Source organism: Zosterops lateralis, assembly GCF_965231275.1.
Source record: "Zosterops lateralis genome assembly, chromosome: 1".
Classification (NCBI taxonomy): Eukaryota; Metazoa; Chordata; class Aves; order Passeriformes; family Zosteropidae; genus Zosterops; species Zosterops lateralis.
The window spans coordinates 97015540-97040742 of record NC_139762.1 but is presented as its reverse complement, the minus strand read 5'-3'; the positions used below and the strand labels follow the sequence as shown (position 1 = coordinate 97040742).

Below are 25203 nucleotides of genomic sequence, written 5' to 3'. Positions count from 1 at the left end.
CTGGCAGTGGAATAGATTTTGTGAGTCACAGAAGAGTGGGAGGATTTGCTGGTTCATTTCCCTAAAGTAATTAAAAAAAAAATAAATTTGAAAGTCCTAGTGTCAGACAAGAGAGGAATGATCCAGCTATAGCTACTATTCATGATGGAAAGACTACCTGCTATAGTATTGCTAAAAGTGTTGGGATATTAGTGGAGAAGCAGAGATATGTCCCTTAAAGCTAAAGGGAATTTGGCTTCTCTGTGTCACAGAGATTGTGACACAGGAGTTGTCAGTATTCTGTACATTATGAGGGATTTTTTTATTTTTTTAATGAGAAATATTTGGCTTTTCACAGCTATGGCAAGTCATTCCAGCTGTGTCAAACTATATCAGTTTTATGCCTTGAGGACCTGCCAATTAGGTAGCCTGTGATATCAGGTTTGGGACAGTGGTGTCATTCTTTGTCATGTTGGTTACAAAAATGTTGGAGTTTGAATTCCAGAAAGAAATATTTCTTACCTTATAATTTAACATACAATTGTAAATTTTAATTCAAAAACAGCTTTTCAAAGTTTTGGGGTGTTTTTTCCTAATTTTCCTTGCCTTATTCTTTTCACCTCTCTGATAATCTAGAATACTACAGTTTTTCATAACTTCCAAAAGCCCGTGACTAATTGCAGAGTGAATTATGAAAATGCATGTATTTTCAAGGTTATATCATCCAGCTGAGTGAAAAACTAGTCTTATTTTAGGCTATTTAAAACTCAGGAGGGATAGCAGGAGCAAGTAGTGGCATAAGAATCCAACCAATTTGGTTGAGTATTAGGACCTGTGCTTAAGTACTGTGATTCAAATAACTAATTTCATCTTACACATAATATTTGAGGGACTGGGGTCACAGTCTTTAGTTTAGAAAGGGAGGGAGAAATAAAAACTGAACAAATAGTGCTTCATAAAAAACAGTATTACAGAAAGTTTTATTCTATATAAATTATTTGTACTTAAAATAAAAATGTGGTTTTAGTTTTGATAATTCCTGACCAATGAGAATCTTTTTCAAGTTAGTGTGGAGTGGCCTTAATGCTGTAAATAATCCAATTGGCCAAGTCCCAGTACAGTGCAGATGAGAAAAGGATGCAGGAAATTCTGTTGTTTACACATGTGTCTGTTACACTGAGAAGCAAGAGGAGCCCAGCAAACTCAGACGGTAAGGGGTCTTAAGCTTGTGGGTTTAATGTTTAATTTCTATAAATCTCTTCAGGGACAAAGTATGAGTTACTATCAGGCTGATGGTATGGAGGAAAACAGTCTGAAATGCCCATCAAAAGAACTGAAGATCAGAAAACAGTATTTGAAGTATGTGGCTAAGATATATCTAGCTAGATTCCTCTCTTCTATGTTTTTTTGCTATGATCATGTAGTATTACTTCTAACATCCCCTTAATCATAACTTGTTTTTCAAGTGTAGTAGAATGCTTACTTACCATAACCAGGTAAGTTTTAAAAAATTTCTAAGTGACAGTTTGTTAAAAATTATTTCTTAGTTTTGATTAGAAATTAGTATAAATGCAGAAATTTCACAGGTTACACGGTTTTATTTCTGAAAACCTTTTTTAAATTACTTTGTGAAATGCATATGTAATGACATAAACTAGTAAAACTTTGGTACTTTTTAATGGGTGTGGTATTATGGACATAAGAGTCATGAGAGTATTGTTATGAGTTTGCAGAAGTTCACACTGCATTTTTTTGTTGGAAAGCAGTGTTTTCACAGTGTTGCTATTTTCATAAGTTATGCAACTCAATAATGAGTTGTATAATCTTAGCTTCCTTCAGGAAATATCTGAAGATGGGATAAGAAAAATGCATTCTTAGCTGTATGGTATTATTCTGATGCAATGAAACATATTTTTTGATACTATGATTTATTGATGCTGGACAAATCTATTCAGTCTGTCATTATCTTAAAGGCAAGTGTCAGAGATGGTGTGAGACACTGTGATGATCCTTCAGCAATGAGAACCAAGAGTCAAATTTCAAAAGCAATGTTCATGAGTTTAATAAGCAGATATAGCAAATAGTACTTGTGGGCTTCCTACTGACTATCCAGATATCTGCATTTTGTTTGTATTAGTTCTCACTGATTCTTAGAAACATTTTATGAAGCAGATTCCGCTAAAAATAATCATAGAGCTAGACTCCTAGTTTTTGGTTTAGATTTCCTGTATTGTTAGAAAAGTTACTTTTGTGTTTCTGAACGCAGTTCTTTGCATAATATAATTAAGATAAATGAATTTTCAAAATATATTAGGTATCATTAACAGAACTATTCATATCACTTGCAGAGGCATCTACAAAAAATTGTAAAATGTGAAATTAGATGTCTGGGAGTGGGGTTTTTTGTGTATTTGCATGTAACCAGCTCTGAATTGAGACTACTTTTTCACCTTAAGTATAAAATACTATGTTAACCTCAGGTAAATCTGAAAAATGAAACATTTGAAAAGAATACACTAAAGGAGCTGTTAATGAACAGGCTTAAATTACTGTCATTTACTTTGTCATAAGAGGGGTAGATATTGGAACCATTTGAAGTGTACAAATTTAGTATTCATGGAATCATAGATTCATAGAAAGGTTTGGGTTGGAAAGGATCTTAAAGATCATCTAGTCCCAATCCCACTACCATGGACAGGGAAGCCCCCCAGTATAGCAGGTTGCTTAAGGCCCATCCAACCTGGCCTTGAACACTTCTAGGGATGGGACATCCACAACTTCTTGGGGAAGCCTGTTCCATGGGCTCACCTAATTTATTCACTCCTATTCTCTTTCTAGTTCATACAATGACCTTTAATTGACTGATTTATTGTGAAAAGAATCCTTCCTGAACAGCTTGATTCTCTGCTCATGATAATTAAGTTATCTAGGTCTGATTTACACTGGGTTAAATAAGACTGGGTTTTTTACCAAGCCCATTCTTATTTGATGTCAATCACATTACTGAAGGAATACCGGGGTGGAATTTTCATGAAAGCTCATATTGCTTTGATTATTTTTTTAAAATCTATTTTCAGCTGACTTGGATGTTTCTCCGTAACTTTTGTAGGTGTCCATTTTTGCAAAACTTCCCTTCTGCCACGCTGAGTGGTCACCAGTTATTGAAATAATTTCTTCTCTTTTAGTGGGACTACATATTGGCCTACAGTGAATGGGCACTGAGAGAATAAATAGACATGCTTCTCTATGTGTTTAAGTGACATCTAGGATACAACAGATGATACTTTGTGATTTATTTTATTTGACCACTCTAGTAACTGTGGAATCCAGGTTAAAGTCACAATGTGGATTATTCCTTTATTCATTTCCCTCAAGGATGATTTAGTGGAGTTGAGGTCGTCACGGGATAATATCTTACAGCATTAAATCACATTCCTTGAGCTATTGAAAGACATGAGATAGTGTTAAAATACTGGTCAGGTTAGGGAAAAATAAGAGTAATTACATATAAATGTCCAAATAGCAATCTTTTTGTAAGAATTAAATATAGAAGATACGGCTTCTAAAACTGTTCTGATAAAATCAAAAACGTCTCCACGCAACAAACTTGTTAATTCTGATACAACTACATCAGAGTAGTTGAACCAGCCAAAGGGATATGATCTGACCCAGAGAAAACAAAATATTCATGAGTGTTCTTACTTATCTACTTATGTGGGTGGGAAAATCACTTGTTCCTAGATTCTGAGTAGTATTTTGAAGAAAAATTGTTTTGTATCCTAATAAGAATTGGCAAGTTTTATATCTTGGTCTGAAACTAATCAAGAGATATTTGTGATTAATTTTCCTACTCCTGGTGTTATGAAATTTCCCTTAAAAGTAGGTCACATTTTGAATAGGAAACCTTCATAAATTATTTCAACTCTAACAAGACAATTCTTGATCTTTTATATCATAAAGCATATGGTTTTAAGATATTGTTAAGGACTTTAAAAATTTGAAGCATTTCCAGAGTATAAACAGGGATTAGAAACTTGACTTTTTCAGAGATATGCCATTACATCTTCCCACTTTGTTGAAAATAAAATAAAGGAAAGAAAAATCCAAAAGAGTCACACTAGAAAAAAACCCAAAACAAAACACAATTCCCACAGCTCAGTGGGTTTTTTCTAGTAAGAAAAAAAAGCTTGTAGATGAAATGAAGCTATCCAGTTCAAGGTTACTTTCCAAATGAGTAACATAAAAGAAGTCAGAATTGAGGTACAAACTGTAGAAAATAAACTTGTGGTGATTTTGTCCAAATAATGAAGCTTCTCTATATATTTAAGTGACCTCTACTGTTTGGATGAACATGTTTTAGCATTGCATCTGACCTAATTCTTCAGTAAAGTGCTTTTCAGAATGGTTAGTCTGTCTTCAGGTTTCGCTTTTTAACTTCCTTTGAGGATAAAAGAAGCCCAGCTGATCTCACCTGTAGTCCAATCTAAAAATGTGGCAAAACTCCCACAGATCTATGAAGCCCTCAGTTGTATTTGAGAGTAGTTGAACCTCCTCAACTATATTCAATAAGAAGCTACAGTGGCTCTCCCAAAGAGGTGAATTTGACTTTTTTTTTAACAATTTTTTTTTTTTAACAAAAGTAAATGAAACATGAAATAGAATGCTAATATTATCAATAGCTGGGAAAGGAATTTAACCCTGGAGAATTCGAGACAATGCAATGGTCTTTTGTCTTAATCGTGTGCTATTGTAAGCTTCTTTATAGCTTATTTGCAAATATTTATGTTTCATATAGCTTAAATTGCTTAACTAATACCCTGGATGAAAATCACCAGCTGACTGAGATGTTTTTTAATTTCTTCTTTGTGTTTTACCTTACAGCCAGCTTTAATGCTTATAAGGACTTCTGAGACCAATTATGACTTATATACTCAAAGGCAGATCTAAGCTTGTGTATGATGTATACCTTGGGTGTCCTTTCACTACATTTCTGTTATCTTCCTTCATTCTGAAAAGTTCAGAGGAAATCCATGCAAGATTCTGTCTCATGTTAAAGGGCTGCCTGTCAGTATAAGCAAGACAGTGCATCTGTGTGCTGGATGAGCTGATGTCCTGTAATAACACACTGACAACTCAGATCGAGCTGAGTCTTTTGAGATTCTCTATTGTGACTGACTACTGGTTCTCTTGTAACTAAGCTGAATGGTGTAAGGAGCTACCTGTTTATCCTACTTGTTCCCAGTAAAGGGAATGACCCTGTTAGCACTACAGCTTATTTCAATGTGGGTTAAAAAATGTTTGTCATGCTGAACACTCAGTGAAACTTACTTATGTCATGCTAAACACTCACTGAAACTTATTTACTCTGCTTTCTGTGTAAGCAGAAGAGGAAGACTCATGCACTCAGTTATTTTTCATCTTACCTGTAGAACGGCTGAAAAAAGATACCATTTTAATGTGACTAAGAGCAAATTTCATTGTGCCTGCAGAACAAGAATCCTATTGGTGTTTCCATAAATCACAGAAAGAGGTTGCTTGTATCTTTAGCTATAACATTAAAAAAAGATAGTGTTTCAATACAGTGAACTAATATTAACTAATGTGAACCCTATTCTTCTGAAGCAATTATCTGTTTCAAGTTGAACATCAGATTACTATTGTTCTAAAGAAATCTCTCTATGCTGTTCAGGAGATAACTATTAGACCAGACATTTAACTGATATGAAATATTTTGTATGAATTAACCATTGCCTTATTTTGAATACACTCTGAATTTGTTCTCAGTTGAAACTATTATTAATATTCTGATTCATAATCTGTTTTTTCTAATAATAATTCCGACAATATATTCCAATCTTCACATAGAATCACAGAGATTAGAATTTAAGGGACTTGGCTACTTGTTTAACTCTGAAGTTTACATTAGGTTTTGTAAACTTGTTTGGAAGTCATTTACTCTGAGAGAATCTAAAATTTTGAGAGTTCATACTTATCCCAACTGTATAGGAAGTTTATTTTGCCTCTTTTTTTCATTGATCATATCCTAGTAAAAAGTGATAATCAAGTCTCAAATGGGAGCTAGCCAAGTAAACTATCTCAAAAGCCACGGCTACCAAATTTAGTTGGGTTATGGTTGGTTTAGCTTCTTCTTAATACTTATTTCTTTTTGAGATTGTCTGGGAAAGTTGTTGGTGTCACACACACATCCTTCCCTCCCTGCATAATCTGACTATACCGTATATTTTTTCAAGTGTAGTGGCTGAGGAATGAGTATCTATCCTACAGACTTGAATGTATTAAAAAAAAATGGGTGAAATGTTATGAAAGTTTGTAATCAAACAAAACATTCTTGGGGAAATGAAGTTACTGTAAATTATATTTAAAGCAGTACTTCAGAGTTTCTTTTGACCTTATGGGTAGTAAATGACAACATCTCTATGTACAAACATTTATGTTACCCATATTTAACCCTAAGGATTTGAATACAACTTCAAAGATGTGAAGAGACATCAGCTTGTTGCTGTAAAAGACTTTGAAAGGCAGCGCAATGATATGTAATCACTTGTACTACCCAGTAGACCTAAATCAGAGTAAGTATATAATTCTGGTTCTCATCTGAAGAAATGTTTTCCAAACTGCTTAGAGTTTATTAAAATTGGCAGCCAAAACATATTTTTTTTAAAAAAAGTGAAAGAGTAACATTTGTTTAGTCTTTAAATTTGTTGTAATCTGTGACTACCTTCCAAGTCATCTTTTTTATGAATGCATATATTTACAGTATGTATATATAGTATGTCCAGTATGTATATAGTCTGTATAATATTATACAAGATCTATTGTATGCCTGTGTTTTAAAAAGCAATTGAAACATTGAAGAGGATTTTAATTTATAATGGATATTTAAACATGGAGAGAAAATGATAAAATGAAAAAGGAAACAAACTGTACATGGGACCACAGCAAAGTGGACCACGTCCTTTTTTTGAACCCTTCCTGTGATTTACAGAAACACCTATAGGCATCTTGCTCTGGAGGCACAATGAATTTTTTGGTGAATCCGTTTTTAAAGAGAATTACAGCATTTCATTTTGAGCAAGTTTTAAGGCCACACCACCTCCCCCACCCCACTGGTAACAATAATGTAAAATGTGCTGTGAAAGAAATCTTGTCCTAAATTACTGCTTTTAATTATTGACAGCTTTTGCCTTAATGTAACTTAATGGAACAAATTCACTTAACCTAGGGGTGTCCTGTGGGAAGAAATACCCACTCAGATTTTAGAAGCTTTGAGCCATGTCAGCTATACCATTCCTGTGGTTAAATTCTTATTGGCATGGAAAGTTTCACTCTATTTTACAAAAACAATTCACACAAATGAGAGAAATATATAATAACTCATGGCTGAATGAACCATGGTATAGGTAATCATTTCAATAAAAGCATCAGTACAAATGTAAAATTTTGTGAAACTTCATGAAGAATTAAATGTTTCCTGCAAGACACTAGTTGTTGCTGTTACTGGCATATTTTTTCTGGATTGTTTCCACTGGGCTTAGAACTGACCTTCAGCCTGGGAAGTATCTGGGAATGCCTGATTATCTTGTTCACCCCTTTCCTTTGTACACAGTGTTCTCATATTTGCAGTTTCTGTTGGCAGAATAGATTTGGGGGATAAAGCCTTTTTTTTTTACAGCTGGCTTCTGACAACAGTGCAGAATTGCTGCTTTTCAGGCAGTTCTGTGTTGTGACAAAAGGGCCTTATTTCTTGTGGCTCTTCCCTACTTACATGGTGTTTTGTGACCCATTTGGCTAAAAGTTGCATATTCTGAAATTCACAATTTGTGATCTTAATTTTGTCTCATTTCCTGGATGTCATGGCAACATTGTTAAAACAGGGAGAAACAGGCTTCTAGAGCTCCTCAGAAATCACACTGCTCAGAGACTCATGTTAGAGGAGATGAGATCATCCTCCTTGCTCAGAGCATCATATTTAGGACTTCTACATGGCATGCCTTTGTTTCACAAGAACTTCTGTCAGACTTGAGTTTTTATTTTCTCTAAAATGGGTGGGACACCTTACACCTGGAATTGTAAATCTTATTTCAAAGGATTGAAATAGGTTATGGTAAAGGATAACAAATGAGGACAACTGGCAACATGACTGGCATGACCAGCCTGAGGGCCACTTAGGGCTACTTCATGGGTTTTTTAAAGATATAAATTATATATATGCAATTTTACCCTACATGCCTTCATGTGAATTATTAAAGCCGTCAGGAGAAGGAAACTACTATTAATAATAGAAAGGATTCCTCCTCTGGAGTCAGAGAATTTTGGTTCTCACAATAGATACTGGAATATCAAGAAGCAGTATACTTAATCCTGTTGCATGATGTAAAATGCTGATTTCAGCATTATAGTGATCACTGTATTTTCCTTTGGTTTCTGGTTAGTGACCTAAAATAGAAAAAAAGATTAGGCCATTTCTGAGTCTTCCTTTCACTTACTGCTTCCTCTGTCGTTCTTTTTATTTCTGTTACTATCTTTACTGCTCACCCTTTATGTCTTCTCCTGGGAATTAGCTATACATGCACAACTGATGTAATGATGCACTTTCTGGGGGTGCTTCAGAAACGCCTTGTCTGTCACAATGTTTTGGATTTTAGTAAAATGCAATTTTCCCTGCCGAACTACCATTTTCCTGAGATTACTTTCTAGTTTTTAACAGTTTAGGCCTGATAGAGTGGCTGGCAAACTTTGTTTATGGTTGTTTTAATAGAAGTTCAAGTTGAAGGTTGGGTCTCTGCTTTTGCCATCCCTCTCTGTCATATTAGTCTATCTCATCCTCTATTGTTGATCAACTCAGAAGTGGGATCAGACTCCAGTTTTACATAGATTCTGCTATTGAGGGCAGACTTACATTTGATCCTACACCTTTTCTGCCTCTGGAGTTTTTTAGTGTCTCCTGAGATTAAATGTATTAATTTGTTTTCAAGGCAAGGGTGTCTATACCGTAAAGAAATAATGAGAAAAATAGTGATATTTGTGTTCCCAATATTATAAATGTGGCCAGACCTATAAGAAATGTGGAAAACTACTTAGCACTTCTCTCTTTACTGTTTCCTCCCAAATCTCTCAAATATTTTGGGTTTATGTTCTTCAGTTCTATCTATTCTTGGGTTTTTTTGGTAAAGCATTTGAATCTTTATCCTGTCCTTTAGGGGCTTTGACAAATAAAGAACTTGGAAACTAAGATTTAGGCCTGACATTGTCTATTGCACTTAAAATACTCAGGCTGATGATATGTTATAGAAAGAAGATGACATTGCATAATTTTAGTCTTATATATCAGAACATTAATGAATTTCTGCTGTGATTTCATTTTATCTCTTTGAAACACTTAACACATCATACTATCCAAACTGATGTCTTAAACACACCAGGTTATTTTCCAGCATTTTTAAGATTTCCTAACTGGACAAAAAAGCACAAAACAACAACAACACCTCACTGAAATAAAGCCTGACAAACCTGAAAACACTTCTTTTTGTGAAGTTAAAAACATAACTTTATACTTAGTTGTTTTCATAGCATAACTGTTTTTAGTTACTGGGCATGAGAAAGAAATAAAACAGCTTTCGGAAATAAATTAGATTTTTATTGACATTTTTATGTTAAAAGAAAACTAGAGAAGTATGAATAGGATGGAAAAATTATCACATAACTCCTAATAGGAAGTAAACAATTAGTATTATTTGTCTCTTCAGGCTATTTTTTGGCTGATTTTTAGTTATGACACATGTAAGGAATAGAATGTTTGGAAACAATATAGCATAAAAATGTACCAGATGGTTTAATATTGTTAATTTTTTTTATAGCTATGGAAAAAATAATAAACAGAATCATCTTTGGCTGTGCATTAAAAAGCCTGGAAAGCACTATCTTTTAATTTTCATGAAGTAGGATAATCTGTATATGATGTCATAGTTTGTTTGGATCTCTCAAATTTACAGCACAGTGTACTTTGTAAATTAAACTTTATTTTATGAGCTTATGAGCTCATTAAAGAAAACAAACCATAAAAATAAATCCTCTGCGTCAAACAACACCACTGAAACATAAAGACATCAAACAATGGTGGAATCATCTTTGTACAGACTAGTCCAACACATGAACTCACAAATTCATTATTTCCCTAATTCACGAGCTCTCATATTTACAAGTTCTCTAAATCCTATTTTTTCTGTGAACAATCTATTTACTAAGCTGTTGAGGCCAGCTTTCTTCTCTGTCAAGGAGTGAATGTCCCCCATACCACATACCCCATACCTTTGTGAAATGCACAAAGGCCCCATCAGCCAGCCTGCTGTTGGATCTGCTACGAAATGTTGGGGGTAAGCTTATCCATTTACACTTTCCAGCTCAGAAGTTTGGTCTGTAGCACTTCCATGAGTTTGTGTAACCTGAAGAAATGGCTAGATTTCCCTGCTTTTTGGAGACGCAGAAGTTGTTTGCTGCAGGTAATATCAGCCTTTATCTCTTCCTATCTGCTGAGTTCCATGTACAAGCTCCTTTCCCACTGACCACACACATAGGGACTGCTCTCAGTGTATATGTCAGACTTTGGGATCAACTGTATGTTCATTATTGTCATATTTTTACTTTTCTTTCCTCTAAGAGTTTTCCAAGTCATTCTGGTTTTCCTATCTTCAGTGTCTTGTAATATCAAGAAATTTATTTGGTAGGATTTAATATCAATTCAGTTCAATTCATATACCAATTTTGCCCAATAGATTTTAAATACTATCTCTTTAACCTCCATGTCCTTTTGGCCAAAGACTTTGTAGCCACCATCACAGAGAAGGTCACTAATCAGTACAGGTTTCATTCCATGTAGGAATGTATACATTGGTTATGTTCAATGTGTGTTCATTGTAATTAATTTTGGAGCCATAATCATAGGCTCTTGTACGTAATACATTTGCCTTAAGTGAAGGGCACTTTTAGTAAGAAGTAGGCTGAATTGTTTTTTAAGATACACATCCGTGAGCAATGGTAGCTTTATTTTGTCCATTTACATTGATTTGCACAGTGATTATTAGGAGTGTTTATGAAATAATTGCTGTGTATTTTCTCATTATGTATATATGCTGTAAGTATTCTGGGCCACTGGTATATGATTAGTTTCCTTACATGCCTGTAGTACCCCAACAACACTCTGCTGTTGTCACAACCATGTACATCTTCATGTCCAGTGTTAACTACATGTAGGTAATTTCAAGTTAACTTTAGATCTTGGTGTGAATGTCACATTATCACCCACTGTCAATAACTGTCCTTGTGATATTGCAGATGGTATTCCTTCTGTAGGTAGTTTAAAGGTGGGTTATTATGGATCTACATTAGCAGAGTTGTTCCAAAATGCAGGATCTGTTATAGATAAATTCTGGGTATATGTTCAATTATCAGTGTTGCCATGGTCATGCAGGAGGGTCACACTTTCTGCAAGAGAAGACACTCCAGTCTTGGACATAATCCAAAGCTCCATTGCTTTTAGCTTATTCCCTTTTTCACTGTAAAAGGAGAGGCACACAGATAACTCCTGTCTTGTGTGTTTAACTGCAACCTTATTATGTGGACTTCAGAAGGGTTTTATTTCTGTTCAACAGGATTTTGGGCAGCTACTGATAAGAATTCCTTATCTGTGGTACTTTTTGTGGGAGTTTGTCACTTGTATAGCTAACTTACAAGTTCTCACAGATATGATTCCCACAGTATTAACAGATCCATTCTTGTGTATTGGCTGGTTTAGTAGTTTATTCCATGGATCTACTGTCCCACTATTTTGAGGCTGATCCAGTAGCTGGAGAACCCATTGTACAAGATTTGAACTAAACCAAGCTTGTCCTACTTTATTCTTAAAAGGTGATCAATCCTAGGATTATATTTCTCAGGATAAAGGAGAAGTAGCAAACCACTGGCTTAAAGCAGCTGTGAGATCAGTGATAGCTTAGGCAGGGAATATATTCTGATAGAACACCGCTATTTCTGCTCCTGTAAGGATTTCTTTCCATTCTCCAGATGTTTGTTGTAATACACATGAGAAGTTTCCCAAATTAGCTTACCTTCTATGAAGTTGGTAGAATGTTGGTGATATGTTGTTCCATTGTTCAAAAAAAATGGCACAGATATACAATTTGTTTTCACCAGAACTTTTACCACTCCTCTTTTTTGGAATCCTTTCTTATTGCCTGTTGAAATAAATCCTACATACCTGTGTGTCTAAGCCACTCCTGTAACGACGTACTTGTTCTGCCCCAGAGTTTTGTGCTATATTTTTTTCCTAACCAAATGGTCAGACTACTGGGTGCTTGCTGCCAGGATTTTTAGGGTTTTGGTAACAAGATACAATTTTTTATATGTTTTTAGACTGAGCTATATCATGAATAACTTTCCAGTGTGATTTTTTTTCACCATACATTTCAATCATTTGCTTGGCAATATTGTTTATCTAGCCACTGGGTGGGACACCTAAGGGTTATTAATTAAAACCAACTTTGCAACAGGAACAGACACACAAAATTTAATCTCCTCTTCTTGAGTTGATAGCTTGGTAGTTAGCAGCCCTTAGTAATCAGCCCAGTTTTCAGGGAGTGAATTAAATCACTTCCAGTATTCTTCCCATAATGACCACATCACCCCTACCCATTTCATTAAATCCTTTTCTCTTTGCCAGGGTTTGTTGATGGGTAAACTGCAGCAATACCATGGAAAGTTCTGACTTTCCAGTAGCACTGACAAAAAAACATGTTCAGTTCTATGATTCATTTTGTCCTAAATGAATAAATTTATAAATCAGACAAAAGAAAATTAACTGGTTTAGTCTAAAGCAGACATTTTCTCTAAAGACAGAATACCTTAAAGAAAGTTTGGCTGAGGTCTTAATAATTAAGAGACGCGTAACTAAGGATTAAATCATGCAGTTAGTAAAAGGATGATTAAATTGTATCCTCAAGCACTGCCCTAGCTACTAAACTGACTGAATATGCTGAGTTCAGTCAGCAGGTATTAACATGAGGAAAGTGCAATAATTCTTTTCTCTCCTGGTGATTTTGTTAACAGTGCCACCAAGAGTGAATATACTGTTGTTTACCTAAAACAATAGGTGGCAAAAATAAATCAGGAGCTCTTCTCTTTCTTACTGCTGTTCCGGTTTATTAGGTAAATAGGAAAGGTTGCAATATAACATGGTTGAGACCTTTGTTCCTTGTTGTGTTCACCAAGTGTCTGTGTCTTTTTTTTCCCCTGAGAACTATCATCACTGTTCTCACTCTATCATCACACCTCACTCACACGACACAATGAATGTTGCTTCATATATATTGTTCATACTTATCTTAAATTATTCCATTAAGGAAAACAACTTCATAGGAGATGTTGTGTTCCTTCTTATTCCTCAGCTATTAAAATTGGAACTATCAGAAGGCTTCACTGATCAGAAAACCCCCATTTTCATCCAATTCTCTAAGTTTATTTTACCTTTCCATCCAATTATCCTTTATTAAGTAATTATGTACACTGAGCTCTATATGGTGTGCCAGCTAGTCTGTTGCTGCAAACTCAGGTAGTGACTTTAAATCTAGCTCCACACAGTATTGTTGTATTGATTTTAGACTTGTGACATTTCTGATGTTAAGAGACCTGTATCTAAAAACATTAGCATGGACCTTCTTTGAATTATCTTTAGCATACAAGTTAAAAATTATTCTTCTTCCCTCTGGAACATATATAATATATAGACATTTTATAGATGAGACTTTTCAGAGTTCAGTGTAGATATATAATGTTTTCTAGCAGGTGGTCATATGCAAGAGAAGAGAGTTATTATTTTTATAAATAGCACTATAACTATAGAGATTGTTAAAGATTCAGCATCAAGAGATCCAATACTACAGCAGTCTTCAGTTAGACTGTTGGGCTTGTTTTTTATTATAATTTATTCTGTGCAGCATTTTTGAGAACATGAAAGAGTAAATTGATATGAACTATGGATAAGATAAAATAAGTCTCTCCTAATCATTCCTCTGGAATTGTGAGATAGATTTTGACAGTTTCAGAACTTTTATAATAACACATTTTTCTCATTTTTAAGTCTTTGCTTCTTTTAAAACTAATATTTCAATCCACTTCTATACAAAATTGCAAGCACAAATCTTCAAAATTCATAGTTTTAATAAAATTCCTGTTAACTGTTTCAATTATCCACTAAATACTTTTATTATTTGTTATTTTTATCCTGTGTCAGATAGTCACTGAAATGGGTTGTGTTGACATCTGTCTCTTTTAATGAAAAAATGATATTTTATTCTACCTCTTGCAATCTTAACGGGGACACCTAAAAGCCTGTTTTGATTAGATTTTCTGAAAAGGACATAGGGAAGATATAAAAAATATAAATGCCTCCTTTTCTTTACCACCTTAGAGTGAGATAGCACTTCTGTTTTCTGGAGGAGGAATGACTTCTTTTAATTCTTAATTTTTTTGCATTTTAGGTACAGACTTGGGATTATCTATTCATGCTAAAAAGTGCAGGCAAAGTTCAGCCTATCATAAAATGATTAGAAACATAAAAGACCAGCAGCTTATTGTACAAGCCTACCTCAATTATTACAGCTGTAAGTTTGATCTGACTGGCAGTGTCCCAGCCTCAAGAACACTTGAGCCATCACAATGGAGAGGAGCAGGAATTCAGGACCAATGTTTCTTTTTTTGTATTCTGGCATCTGTGAACTTAACCTTTCTCTAGCTTTGAAAAGATTACTGAATGTCAAATGACAAAGGCACCTCAAACCTTTAATGAAACATCAGCAAGAGGCTATTCTGATCCTGAAGTTATGAATAACTGTCAGGTCTTTCAAATTTTCAGTCAAAGAAAAATATTACCATTCTTATTTCGTAATCTTTTAAGATTTTTATATTATGCATCCCCAAAATTCTCCCTTCTTTTAACGATATGCAAAGAAGCTAACAAAATCCACTGAAAAAAGCTACTGATTATGAACAGTGGAATAAACATTTCCATCGATATCTACTAGTTTGGGGCAGGCACAAAAAAGTAAGGAAAAGTCATTGTACTTTTTAAAAATCCCAAACTTTCAATTATTTCATTATGTATTTATTACATTATGTAATATATTTTAGAAATATTATTATGTATCTAAAATTTACTGTGGTTTTGTTTGTTTGGGTTGTTTTTTTTTTTTTTTTTAATTAAAGCTTTAGGAAACAAAGGAATTATCACAACCCAGAAGTTAAATTAACAACTAAATGCAAGAGTTTAATATTTAGTTACTTTGGCTCTACTGGGCCTTATACAAATTTGTGGGTGGCAATATCTTTGTATTTTGGATAAAGTTTATTCAAATTAAATGAATTTATGTATTTTGGATAAGGTTTATTCAAATTAAATGACCTGGAAGTAGGTCAAGGAACAAGAAAGACTCAACTTGATGAGGCTTTGGCAGCAGCTCTGCTACATCTGTATAGTGCTGTTGTGTGGCTGGATGGTGCTCCACCAGACAACGATAATGAAGGGAACTGGGAGTCCTTCATTATCCTTTTCCTCCTCTCATATCCATGCTCCACTACAACAGTTCTCCATAAGCTTCTAACAAATGGCAAATAAACATTCTGAAAACATAGAAAAGTTGGAAACAGCTGGAAAACTGGAATAAAACCTGTAAAAACATATTCAGTTGAAATGAGACATAACTGAATCATACTGCCAAAATTATCTACTCTTCAGTGTTTTGTTAGCAGCCTTCTGCATTTCAAATGCAGGTGTTAGCACTAATTGCTGTAACATATAAACATGGGTTTTTTTACAAATGAGTATCAAAATTTAAAAACAATTTCTTTTTTTACTTCAAACAACTTATCTTTTATTGAAGTAACAAGATTTATAAGTTTGTTTATTTGTCTGAATTTTTTTTTTTGTTTGGTTGCTCTGGTTTGTTTTTAACATAACCAAGAGGAAAAATACCAAGGAGATATAAGTGGCTAGTCTCTACAGACTGTCCACATCAGCATTTTCTCAGCACTGGGGTGGGGAAGCAATTTCTGAGAAACCATTATTCTTCTTGGCCAAATAAGTAATAAATTATGAGAAGATAAATAATGAAAAATAATGCAACAAGATTTACTAGCTGAGTCATAACACTATGAGGTAGACTGCACAGTACAGTAGGATGTACTACACTTTTAAGAATAATATAAGAATATACTACCCGGAAATTTTCTGGAATGCAGACAGCGAAATAAAGCCCCCTATAAAAAATGCTTGATTTTTCTCTTGAAAAAAAGGAAATCCAAAGGTCACAGGGGTTTTGATAATATTTTTTTTTCTGTAGTAGAAAATTGTAAGGCAAGTTTTACCTAGTATGAAATTCCACAGTTTGAGAAAGAAGGCAAGTGATTTGTGATTGCAGTTCTAGACAAATAACTACTTATTAGATATTTAAAATATATATTGATTCCATTCAATCTTGTCTTGAAGGAAGAAAGCTTTTGTCCGTTTTCTTTAGCCTCAAACATTTTTGAGAGCACTATGATTATTTAATGAATCTTCCTTTGCAAGCAAATCCTAGTCAAGTAATAAGTATGTCTGTTTATGCTGTATTCAAGAAGTATTAAATAAAAAATATTTGAATAACTATTTCTTGTTGATAAAGTACATTTTTAAAATGTGAGTAACATCATTAAGTCACCATTACAGCAGTAAAAACCCCAACTGTTGAAGGTTATTCATGTGATATAATTAATTAAAAACTAAATTATTTTCCATCATTGTCTTTTTTAGGAGTGAAATTAGATGATGAATCAAAACATGAATTTAGACTCTATTCAGAAACAAATGGAAGAGATAGAGATTTTTGGGACCCAACCAAGACAACATGATGAATTAGATAGATGTTGGCAACCAGGTGACCATCTGTGTCATTCAAATCTTCCATCTCAAAGTTTCTACCCAAGTTCACCTCATTATGCACATATGGATACAAGTTACAGCAGTGACTGGGAAATTTTTGAAGCAGTAAAAATTCAGGAACTGGAGCAAGTCAAAGCCAGAGCTGCCCAAATGGAGAAAACCATGCGCTGGTGGTCAGATTGCACCGCTAATTGGAGGGAGAAATGGAGCAAAGTTAGAGGAGAAAGAAATAAAGCACGAGAGGAAGCAAGACAATTGAGAATCAAATTAGACAGTGTCATAAAAGAGCTAAGTGTGCTTAAAAAAATAAATCAGGATTTAATAAGTGAGAAGGAAAACTTAGCAAATGGAACTCCTTGGAAAACAGAATGCTGTTGCTCAGAAATATCCTATATTAAAAACGACCAAAACCTGTTAATGTTTCTGGAACCAGAATCTCCAAAAGACCTAAACAAAATCATCAAAATTCCTGGGGCAGAAGACACAAAGAAGGTAAAGAATGGGAAATATTTTTTTGTAGTTCATGAAGAAGTGGCTAAGTATGAATATGCATGTAGAAATGGAATTTTTCAAGGATTTTGGCAAAATGCTGCCTGATCTATTACTAGCAAAATCTTTTGCCCTCCTCAACCACCCCTTCTAAATATTTCTAATAAAGAAAAATACAGAAAACCATTCATACCCTTGGACTATGACTAGACATTTAAGGAACAGAGGCAGACTCATATCCTACAATTTACAATATCATTTTGATGATATTTTACAATATCATCTCTCTCACGTTTTACAGTAACAGGTTAGCTCTCTTATCTGAATTAACCATGCTTTGTATACTTACATTCTTTCTTCTCTCCAGAAAAGCAAATTAGGTTCTTGGCTTTTAAAATAAAATCATTTAATTATCCCTTCAAAAACATGGGAAGAGGTAAGACAATTCTTTTGCAAATTTGCAAGACATTTTGTTTGCTAAGGAGTTCAATTAAATCATGATATAGAATTTAAAAATAGAGCATCGACATTGTTTAAACAGCTCCTAGCTCTATACAAAAGATCCAGTTATATTCATCAAAAATTGAAGTATTTGTTCATGTTTAACTACCTTTAATTCTGTGCCTTGGAATGCACTGTATAGTCTTCATAGACAGCACCATGTTAAAACTTTATTTTTGATAGATGCCAGTCATTGCAGATATAGGTAGTTTTTTTCACACATTGCAGGAACATATTTTCCCCTGCATTGTTGAAAGTAGGAAAATTTTTACCTCAATTCAAGGGAAATTGCCAAAATCTTAGATCTGAATGTATTCCATTCAGAAATTTTACTCTCTAATGCATATTAACCATATTATATTCCTGTGAAATTGAAAAAAAAATATAAAATGTTAGTAGCAAGAATAAATTTTGGCAAAAAACAACATGCCTTTCATATTTTCATGCGGAACAATGTGCCATTGGAAGAAAATAACACAAAATATACTTTAACCGTTTCTTTTTAATATAAAATATTTCCTACTAGAAAACTGAAACTTTATATGTGAATGGGAAGCATTCTTGTCTTTGCAATTTTAGTATTTTCTGATGTAAATTTTGGGCATTCTTCTAAAAACTCAAAAGAACAGAGTGATGCGATTGAGGATTGTCAGTAAACTGCTAAAATGAGATTAGCTTTTAAACAAAATTCCTCAGATATGGTAAAGCAAATACATTTCTAAGGGAAACTTTGTTATAAGAGACATTCAGTCTTCCTCAAAAACTTGTTTTTGATTTTTAATTTCTTTTTCCTATTATGATATTAGTCTTTCTTAAGTTCCATATGAAAAACGTTTATCTTCAAAATATATATCTATATACTTTTTTCCTTAAGAAAAACTTGTATAAGCCTGCTTCAGTACACTTTACATAAAAAATTTAAGAGTTCGTAATGTAGAGTTTCTCAATATATTATCGGCATGGATAAATTGCACTGCTGGTTTTATTAGTTCCAGGATTCTGTCTTCACCAGAGTTATAGCCAACAAAAGAGAAATGGAATATATTTCCTTAATAAAGACACATTAGAAATATTTTGGATATGAAGCTTGTCATAACAGAATGTGTGAGATATCACAAAATGACAGTTATTCAAATATACTGACATTTTTGCACCTTTCACCCATATGCAGTCCAACTGTCTAAGATGTTACCTATGTTCCTTAAATGTCTAGAAGAGTCTTGGTAGGCCCTGCTGGAACTATGTTAGACTTTTTTCTTGATTTATGTTTTTCTTAGGTGTCATATTTTTTGTTTTCTCAGGATGTAAACAAAGACCAATGCAACGACAATAGAAAATTCAGCCCAAAGCCTCCTGGTTTCTTCCCCAATGGGCTTCCCAGCATCTATTTGGAGGAACCTAAAATAAGTTTGGGCACTACAGCTAAGACAACAGGGAATGATTTAATACATGTTTCAGTCTTAAATTTGCGTTTGGCTGAGATGAGGAAAATCTTACAGAAGGAAAGAGAGTAAGTGTCAAATATATCCTACTTGTGGAATTCTCATAGAGGGGTTGAAGACAGTTTCTAAAATAGATACGGTGATGTTTGCATTATAGCTCATGTGTTCTAAGCTTTATTCATTGCTATTTGCAAGGTTTTAATAAGCATTTATAGAAAAAATTCAGCATAGTGTGTTTATTGTTTTCTTTGGCTTGTCTGTCATTAAGTAAGAGGTGTTCCATACAAATATGTACTTATTAGCAATTTGGTATCAGTGATATCTAATGTATGTTATACCCAGTTTTTGGAGTGCTTTGCGCATAATAACAAATTTTCATATACTATACCAGCAGACTTTGAAAGAGTCCAACTGCAGAATGACAATGGCTGTTTTTGAGTTCAAAATATATGAATCAGCTGCAAAATGCTGTTAATCTTAACCTCTTCACTTGTAGCAAAGTTTATGTTAAAAGCTGGTAAGAAATAGGGAGTAACACATTTATTGTACACCTATGTAGCATATCGAATTTGCCTCACATAAAATTTGCCTTGTATACTAAATGTATATTTTGATGGCCTAAAAAAAAGGCCATTTTGTGTTTTATAAATTTTCAATATTGAGAAAGATTGAATCTCACCAGAAAGTCTTTTCAAGGAAACATGCAGCATGTGATGTATGATGATGTAGTAGCAGACTTCAGGCTGTAATTACAGGTGACAGTAATTTCAAAATCAGTTGAAGTTAATTAGAAAATTAAAAGGAAGAAAATTCCCTGTCTATTGCAAATATATTCAGCATTTCAGTACAGAGAGTCTCTAATGGTAAACTGTGTTGAAGAATTTCCTTCCTGTCAGTTTATTTCACATTTCCTGGCTGTCAGTTTATTTCGTAATTGCTGTGTAGATAATACAAGTCGAAGGTAAAAAATCCCTTAAATTTTTAATATTTAATGTGTTTTTTATATTAATTAGATAGTTTTGGAAAGCATACAATAAATCTCTGGTTGAATCATATAGCAGATGGCCATGCTCTCTCTCGTTAAAAAGTATTTCATTTTTCTATGGCAGCAAATTATATATGTGATTTAGGAGACTGATGTCTCACATACCAATTTTCCTGGGGTTGAAATATTCAGAGGCCTAGGTATTTCATCAGCAGAGCATACATACATATATAATAATTTTCTTTTAGAAAATGGATAATTTTTCAACTCTCTTTTAGTCACTTCTCAGGCAAAACTTTAACAGATTTTGGTTTGTCTGTTTGTTTATATGCCTCCCTAACCAATTTTTAGCTGTACTTCACAGAGACAGATTTTTCCGTTTATGCCTAGATATGTACTATCTGTGGTATAAATATAATAAATAAATTAACTGGCACACGTTAGGAATTGGGGCATATCTATATCATGCAACATGTGGCAATGCCAACCTCAGGCAACAAAAAATGCTCACAGAGCAGTGATTTCCACACCACAGCAGGGATTGGTATAACTCCCTCTCCAGGAGGGCAGCATTTCCTGTGTGCAGAGATGTTATGTAAGCAGAATATATGCAACGTCCAAGTATGAAGCAACTATATTTGGCAATGCAGACAGCACATAGCTAGGAATAACATTACTAGGATAAATTTTATCACAGTCACCAGTCTCTTGAGCTAGCTGATGAATCTTTGTAGGGCAGGTTGTCACCTGCTAGCTCAAAGGGTTGGTCTCCACCATTTAGTAGAATTGGCTGATTTTGCCAAATTTCCAACTTCAGATTTCCATTTTTCTCTCTTAGGTTTTACTTTTGCTCATGTCAGTACTTTTACTCCTATATTCTGGAGTTGCAAGTAATGTCTATCTCAACAATCTGACCTCTGTTTGCATTTTTACTCCCTTTATCTTGTGTGGCTCTAGCTTAAGTACTTTCTCACAGCTTCTTTCTCACAACTTAGCAATTTTCTCAGTGAACTCGAGCCAAAGACGCACAGCTGTGCTGCATCAAAAGCAAACAGATCACAGACAGCTTGATCCCCAAGGCCAAAGGTTACTTTAGCAGTCAGTATGATCTTACTCATACAGCAGAGGACTTCTCAGCAGTTTCCTGGTTTAGATGCAGCACTCTGAACTCTCTGCATTTTTTCTAAAGTCAAGTTAGCTCATGCAAATCCAGTGTTTGAACTTCCTCCTAAGTTACCTAACAGTTACCTAAGTAGTTACTTTCTTGGTTTCCTAGCTAATCTCTCCATAAGATGCTCTGCTTCTTCACCCTGAGACGACTTCTGGTTATTGCATTCTGCTTAGAGCTACCATCAGTAATGTTGAAATAGCCTTATGCACACAGATCGGGCTTTGAAAAGGACAAAAAGAAAGAAAGTAAAAAAAAATAAAAAACTAAAGAGATGAAAATTTATGTCTTGACATTAAAAAAATATCAGGCTAGTGTTTGCAATGTAAAATTATACACCAACATCCTCTACTATGTACTAATGGCTCATATCATTTACGCATTTGAGGTCCTATTAACATGAATGGAAATTACAAACCTTACGAGTGGCTCAACATTTTGCATAATCATTTGCTTAAAATATCTGTCTTTTTTCATCTTTTGGATCAGTGTTCTCACCTAAATGTCTTCTAGTTTTAAGATCGCAATTTGTTCTGTTTTGAACTTAAAAGTGTTCATTTCCTCTGAAACCAAAAGCCCACAAACTAGCCCACTGCTAGTTGATAATATCAAAGAGGAATTGCTTAAGACTGGTTGGCTAACATAGACAATGGATGCAAAAGGGTCTGCCTGAACAAGAAATCCTTTTTTTCTGTGAGGATCTCTGCACACTGGCACAGGTTTCCCAAAAAGGTTGCTGAGTCTGCATACTTGGAGACATTCAAAAGCCATCTCGATGGGGTCCTGAGCAATAAGTTCTAGGCAACTCTGCTTGAGCATGGGGTTTGACCAGATGATCTCCTTGGGGTCCCACTCAACCTCAGCCATTCTGTGTAATTCTATGATTTAATTAGAAAATGAGTTAAAATGTCTTGTTACAGGATCCATGAAAAATGCTCTGAACTTGATTCTTTTACCTAGTAGTAAGCTGCTTCTGACATCTTCTATATTGTTTCTTCCACTCTTTGTTTTCTTTTCAACTATTTCATATTTTTCTCATTGTACAGGCATAGTACTTCTGCACTAAATAACACATTTTCATAAAATTCTTCTAGCATTTTCTTCCACGAGAAATTATTTTTTGAAACATGAAATATATATATTTTAATATTTTTTAAACATTGAAAATCAATCATCTTCAGTTTCTGGTCTTTTTAGTGTGTATTTCCTCTTGTATACATGTGTTTAATCTTCTGTTTATACTAAATACAAGTGATGTAATATGTTTTCTTTGAGAATTATCACTAATTATGAAGAAACATGTGATAAATTAGGTGGCCTGAACCACTAACTGAAGTCAAATTTTCCTCAGTTTATCCAAAATTTTTATTTCATTTAAAGTTTTAATTTTTTATTTCTGGATTTCTGTTTTCTCTTTAGCTATTATTTCTTGGTGAATCTTTTGGAATAATTATGCAATGATTACATAAGATTTTAGAAAAGTCAAGATATACCATTGACAAAGGCAGCAGAACATAACTCAAGCTATGAGAAGGAAATTCAAAGTAATTTTTCTTCTGTCATCTTCAAAATTGTGCAATGCTAAATTTTAAAATACTTTTTTAGAATGAATGTATTTCTGGAGAAAGAAATGGAAAAGATGGAAAATGAATTATTTCTTTGGAAATGGAAATATGAAGAACTCAGACAAACCAAGCTGGAAAACCTGAAACAGGTATGTTAACAATACATTGTTACCACATGGAGTGAGAAAGAAAATTTAGATTTCTGATTTCCTGTGTCGTAACTAAGAGTAAAATTATGTCCAGGGTTCATGAATGTGATAAATTCACCACTTATCAATTATTATTCTGTGTAGCCAGTTGGAGGGACCTGATGAGAGTGTATGGAAGCTGCCATGGCAGCACTGGTGCTCAGGAGCTGTGAGACTGTCTCCATAGGCTTTCAGGGAGGGAGTGGCCAGAGAAGGCAGGTTCTGGTGCCCCATCCCATGTGTGCTGAGGCTGGTGGTCCTGATGTACAACAATCTGTGAATCAGGGTCCAGCAGGGCTTGTGTTCAGAGAGAAAGGGCCCATGTGGGGTGAGGGGATGTTCAGGAAAGTCCTGCCACTCTTCCTGTGAGGCTGGAGAAATAGAACAGTAGAGGTGTAGAAATTGGCTGAAAAAGTATGTTGTCCCTATTGCTGGACCAGGAAGTAAGGGCAGGAGCAGAGAAGGAAAAGAGGAGATTAACAGGATATTCACAGGGACCCAGTGATAAGAAAGTCTGAACCACATGGGAGAGGCAGTCAGAGGCTGTGAGTTTTACAGTGTATAGAGTCCCACAGTAGGAGGGCTGGAAAGGTATGTTCTCCAGCAGCTGGAGGGTGGCTCTTTTTCCATACCTGCAATTCAAGAGGTTCAAACACCTGGTAGTGAAGTAAGAGAAGAAAGCTATGACTTGTGAGGCATCAGAGCCAGCTTTAATACAAACCATGCATTAACATGAGGAGGAAGCAGCGAGTGGTGGTAGGAGGAGACTTGCTTGTGGGGATAGAAAACCCTGTGCTCCTCACTTGTTTTTTTGAGGGTTATGTGGCTTGCTGTGGGCTAGGATCCAGAACACTGCAAAGAGATTCCCAAGGTTTGTCCAGTCCTTGGACTGCTATGCTACTACTCATCTCCATGTGCACCAGCTAGGGGCATATTGGGAATGATCACAGAGCTCTGGGGTTGAGGTAATGGGGACCCAGGTCTTGTCTCCTTGGTCCTACCACCTGGATAACATAATGAGGAGAGCTTTGAACTAGGAAAGGAGGCAATCAGAGATTACAGACCACAGTGAAATGTGGTCAGCTGGCAAGCTCAGGGCACAGGTTGATAGGAGCAAGAAAGACTTCAGGAAGTTGCCCTCAGCTCTATAAGCAGCTCAGGTCTTTTGAGGTCTCCAGAAGGATGGGGGGTGGGTAATCAGATCTATGATTCTAGGATCAGAGGAGAGCCAGTAAGGATGTCAAGTGGTAGGAGTTTGTTACAGACCACCTAATGAGGAAACAAAAGGTATTTAAAGAACTCAGATCTTGGAGTTGTTAACTTGAGTTCTCATGGCTGACTACAGCTACTAGAAAGGTAGAATAGCTGCTGCAATCAAAGAGATTTCAGTGGAGTTTCAGGAATAAATTCTTGTTAAATGTATTCAAAGGGGCAACGAGTGATGATGATAGCTGGATCTGCTGTTGAATAATATGAAGGAAAGTAGCTGGGGATGTGATGATGAATAACTTCCTCATCTGTGGTAACTTTGAAATAGCGATGTTTGTTGTCCTGAAAGAAGAAAGGTGAGCAGCAGAGTACAGACCCCAAACATGAGGGGAGCAAGATATTGGCTTCGTCAGGGAACTGCTGGGAACGGTTCCACGGGAGGGAATTCTGATAGGTAAACAAAGGAGTCAACCAAAGCTGTCAGGCCTTGACGTAAAGAAAGGTTTGTCATAATACTCAGGAGAACAGGTAGATGTGTCAGGAGACTGATTTATCTCAGCAGAGCACTCATGGTGGAGTTCTGATGCCAGAAAGCAATGTACTTTTGCAAAGATCAGCCTTGAAGGAGTAATTTAAAAGCATTGCCTGGTTGTGTCAGATTGGTGTTAGGAAATACATGTTCATTTCAAT

The 25203-nt window shown here is 34.9% G+C and overlaps 1 protein-coding gene across 7 annotated transcripts in view; it reads left to right on the top strand.

The window, feature by feature from the left end:
• Positions 1-1088: 1088 nt before the first annotated feature.
• The window catches only part of CCDC102B (coiled-coil domain containing 102B), a 130453-nt gene continuing 106338 nt past the window's right edge, over positions 1089-25203 (top strand). For 5 of the 7 annotated variants that reach the window (XR_014592092.1, XM_083881250.1, XM_083881248.1 and 2 more), the window contains exons 1-4: positions 1089-1189; positions 16838-17458; positions 19258-19466; positions 23157-23265. Coding sequence is in view for 6 of the 7 variants with exons in the window: in XM_083881250.1 (XP_083737376.1) it covers positions 16850-17458; positions 19258-19466; positions 23157-23265 (927 nt within the window). In the remaining variant the exon portion in view is untranslated. Of the gene's footprint in view, positions 1190-14531; positions 14655-16837; positions 17459-19257; positions 19467-23156; positions 23266-24733; positions 24794-25203 lie in introns of those variants that run through there. The other 2 variants (XM_083881251.1, XM_083881247.1) reach the window with 2 other exon arrangements.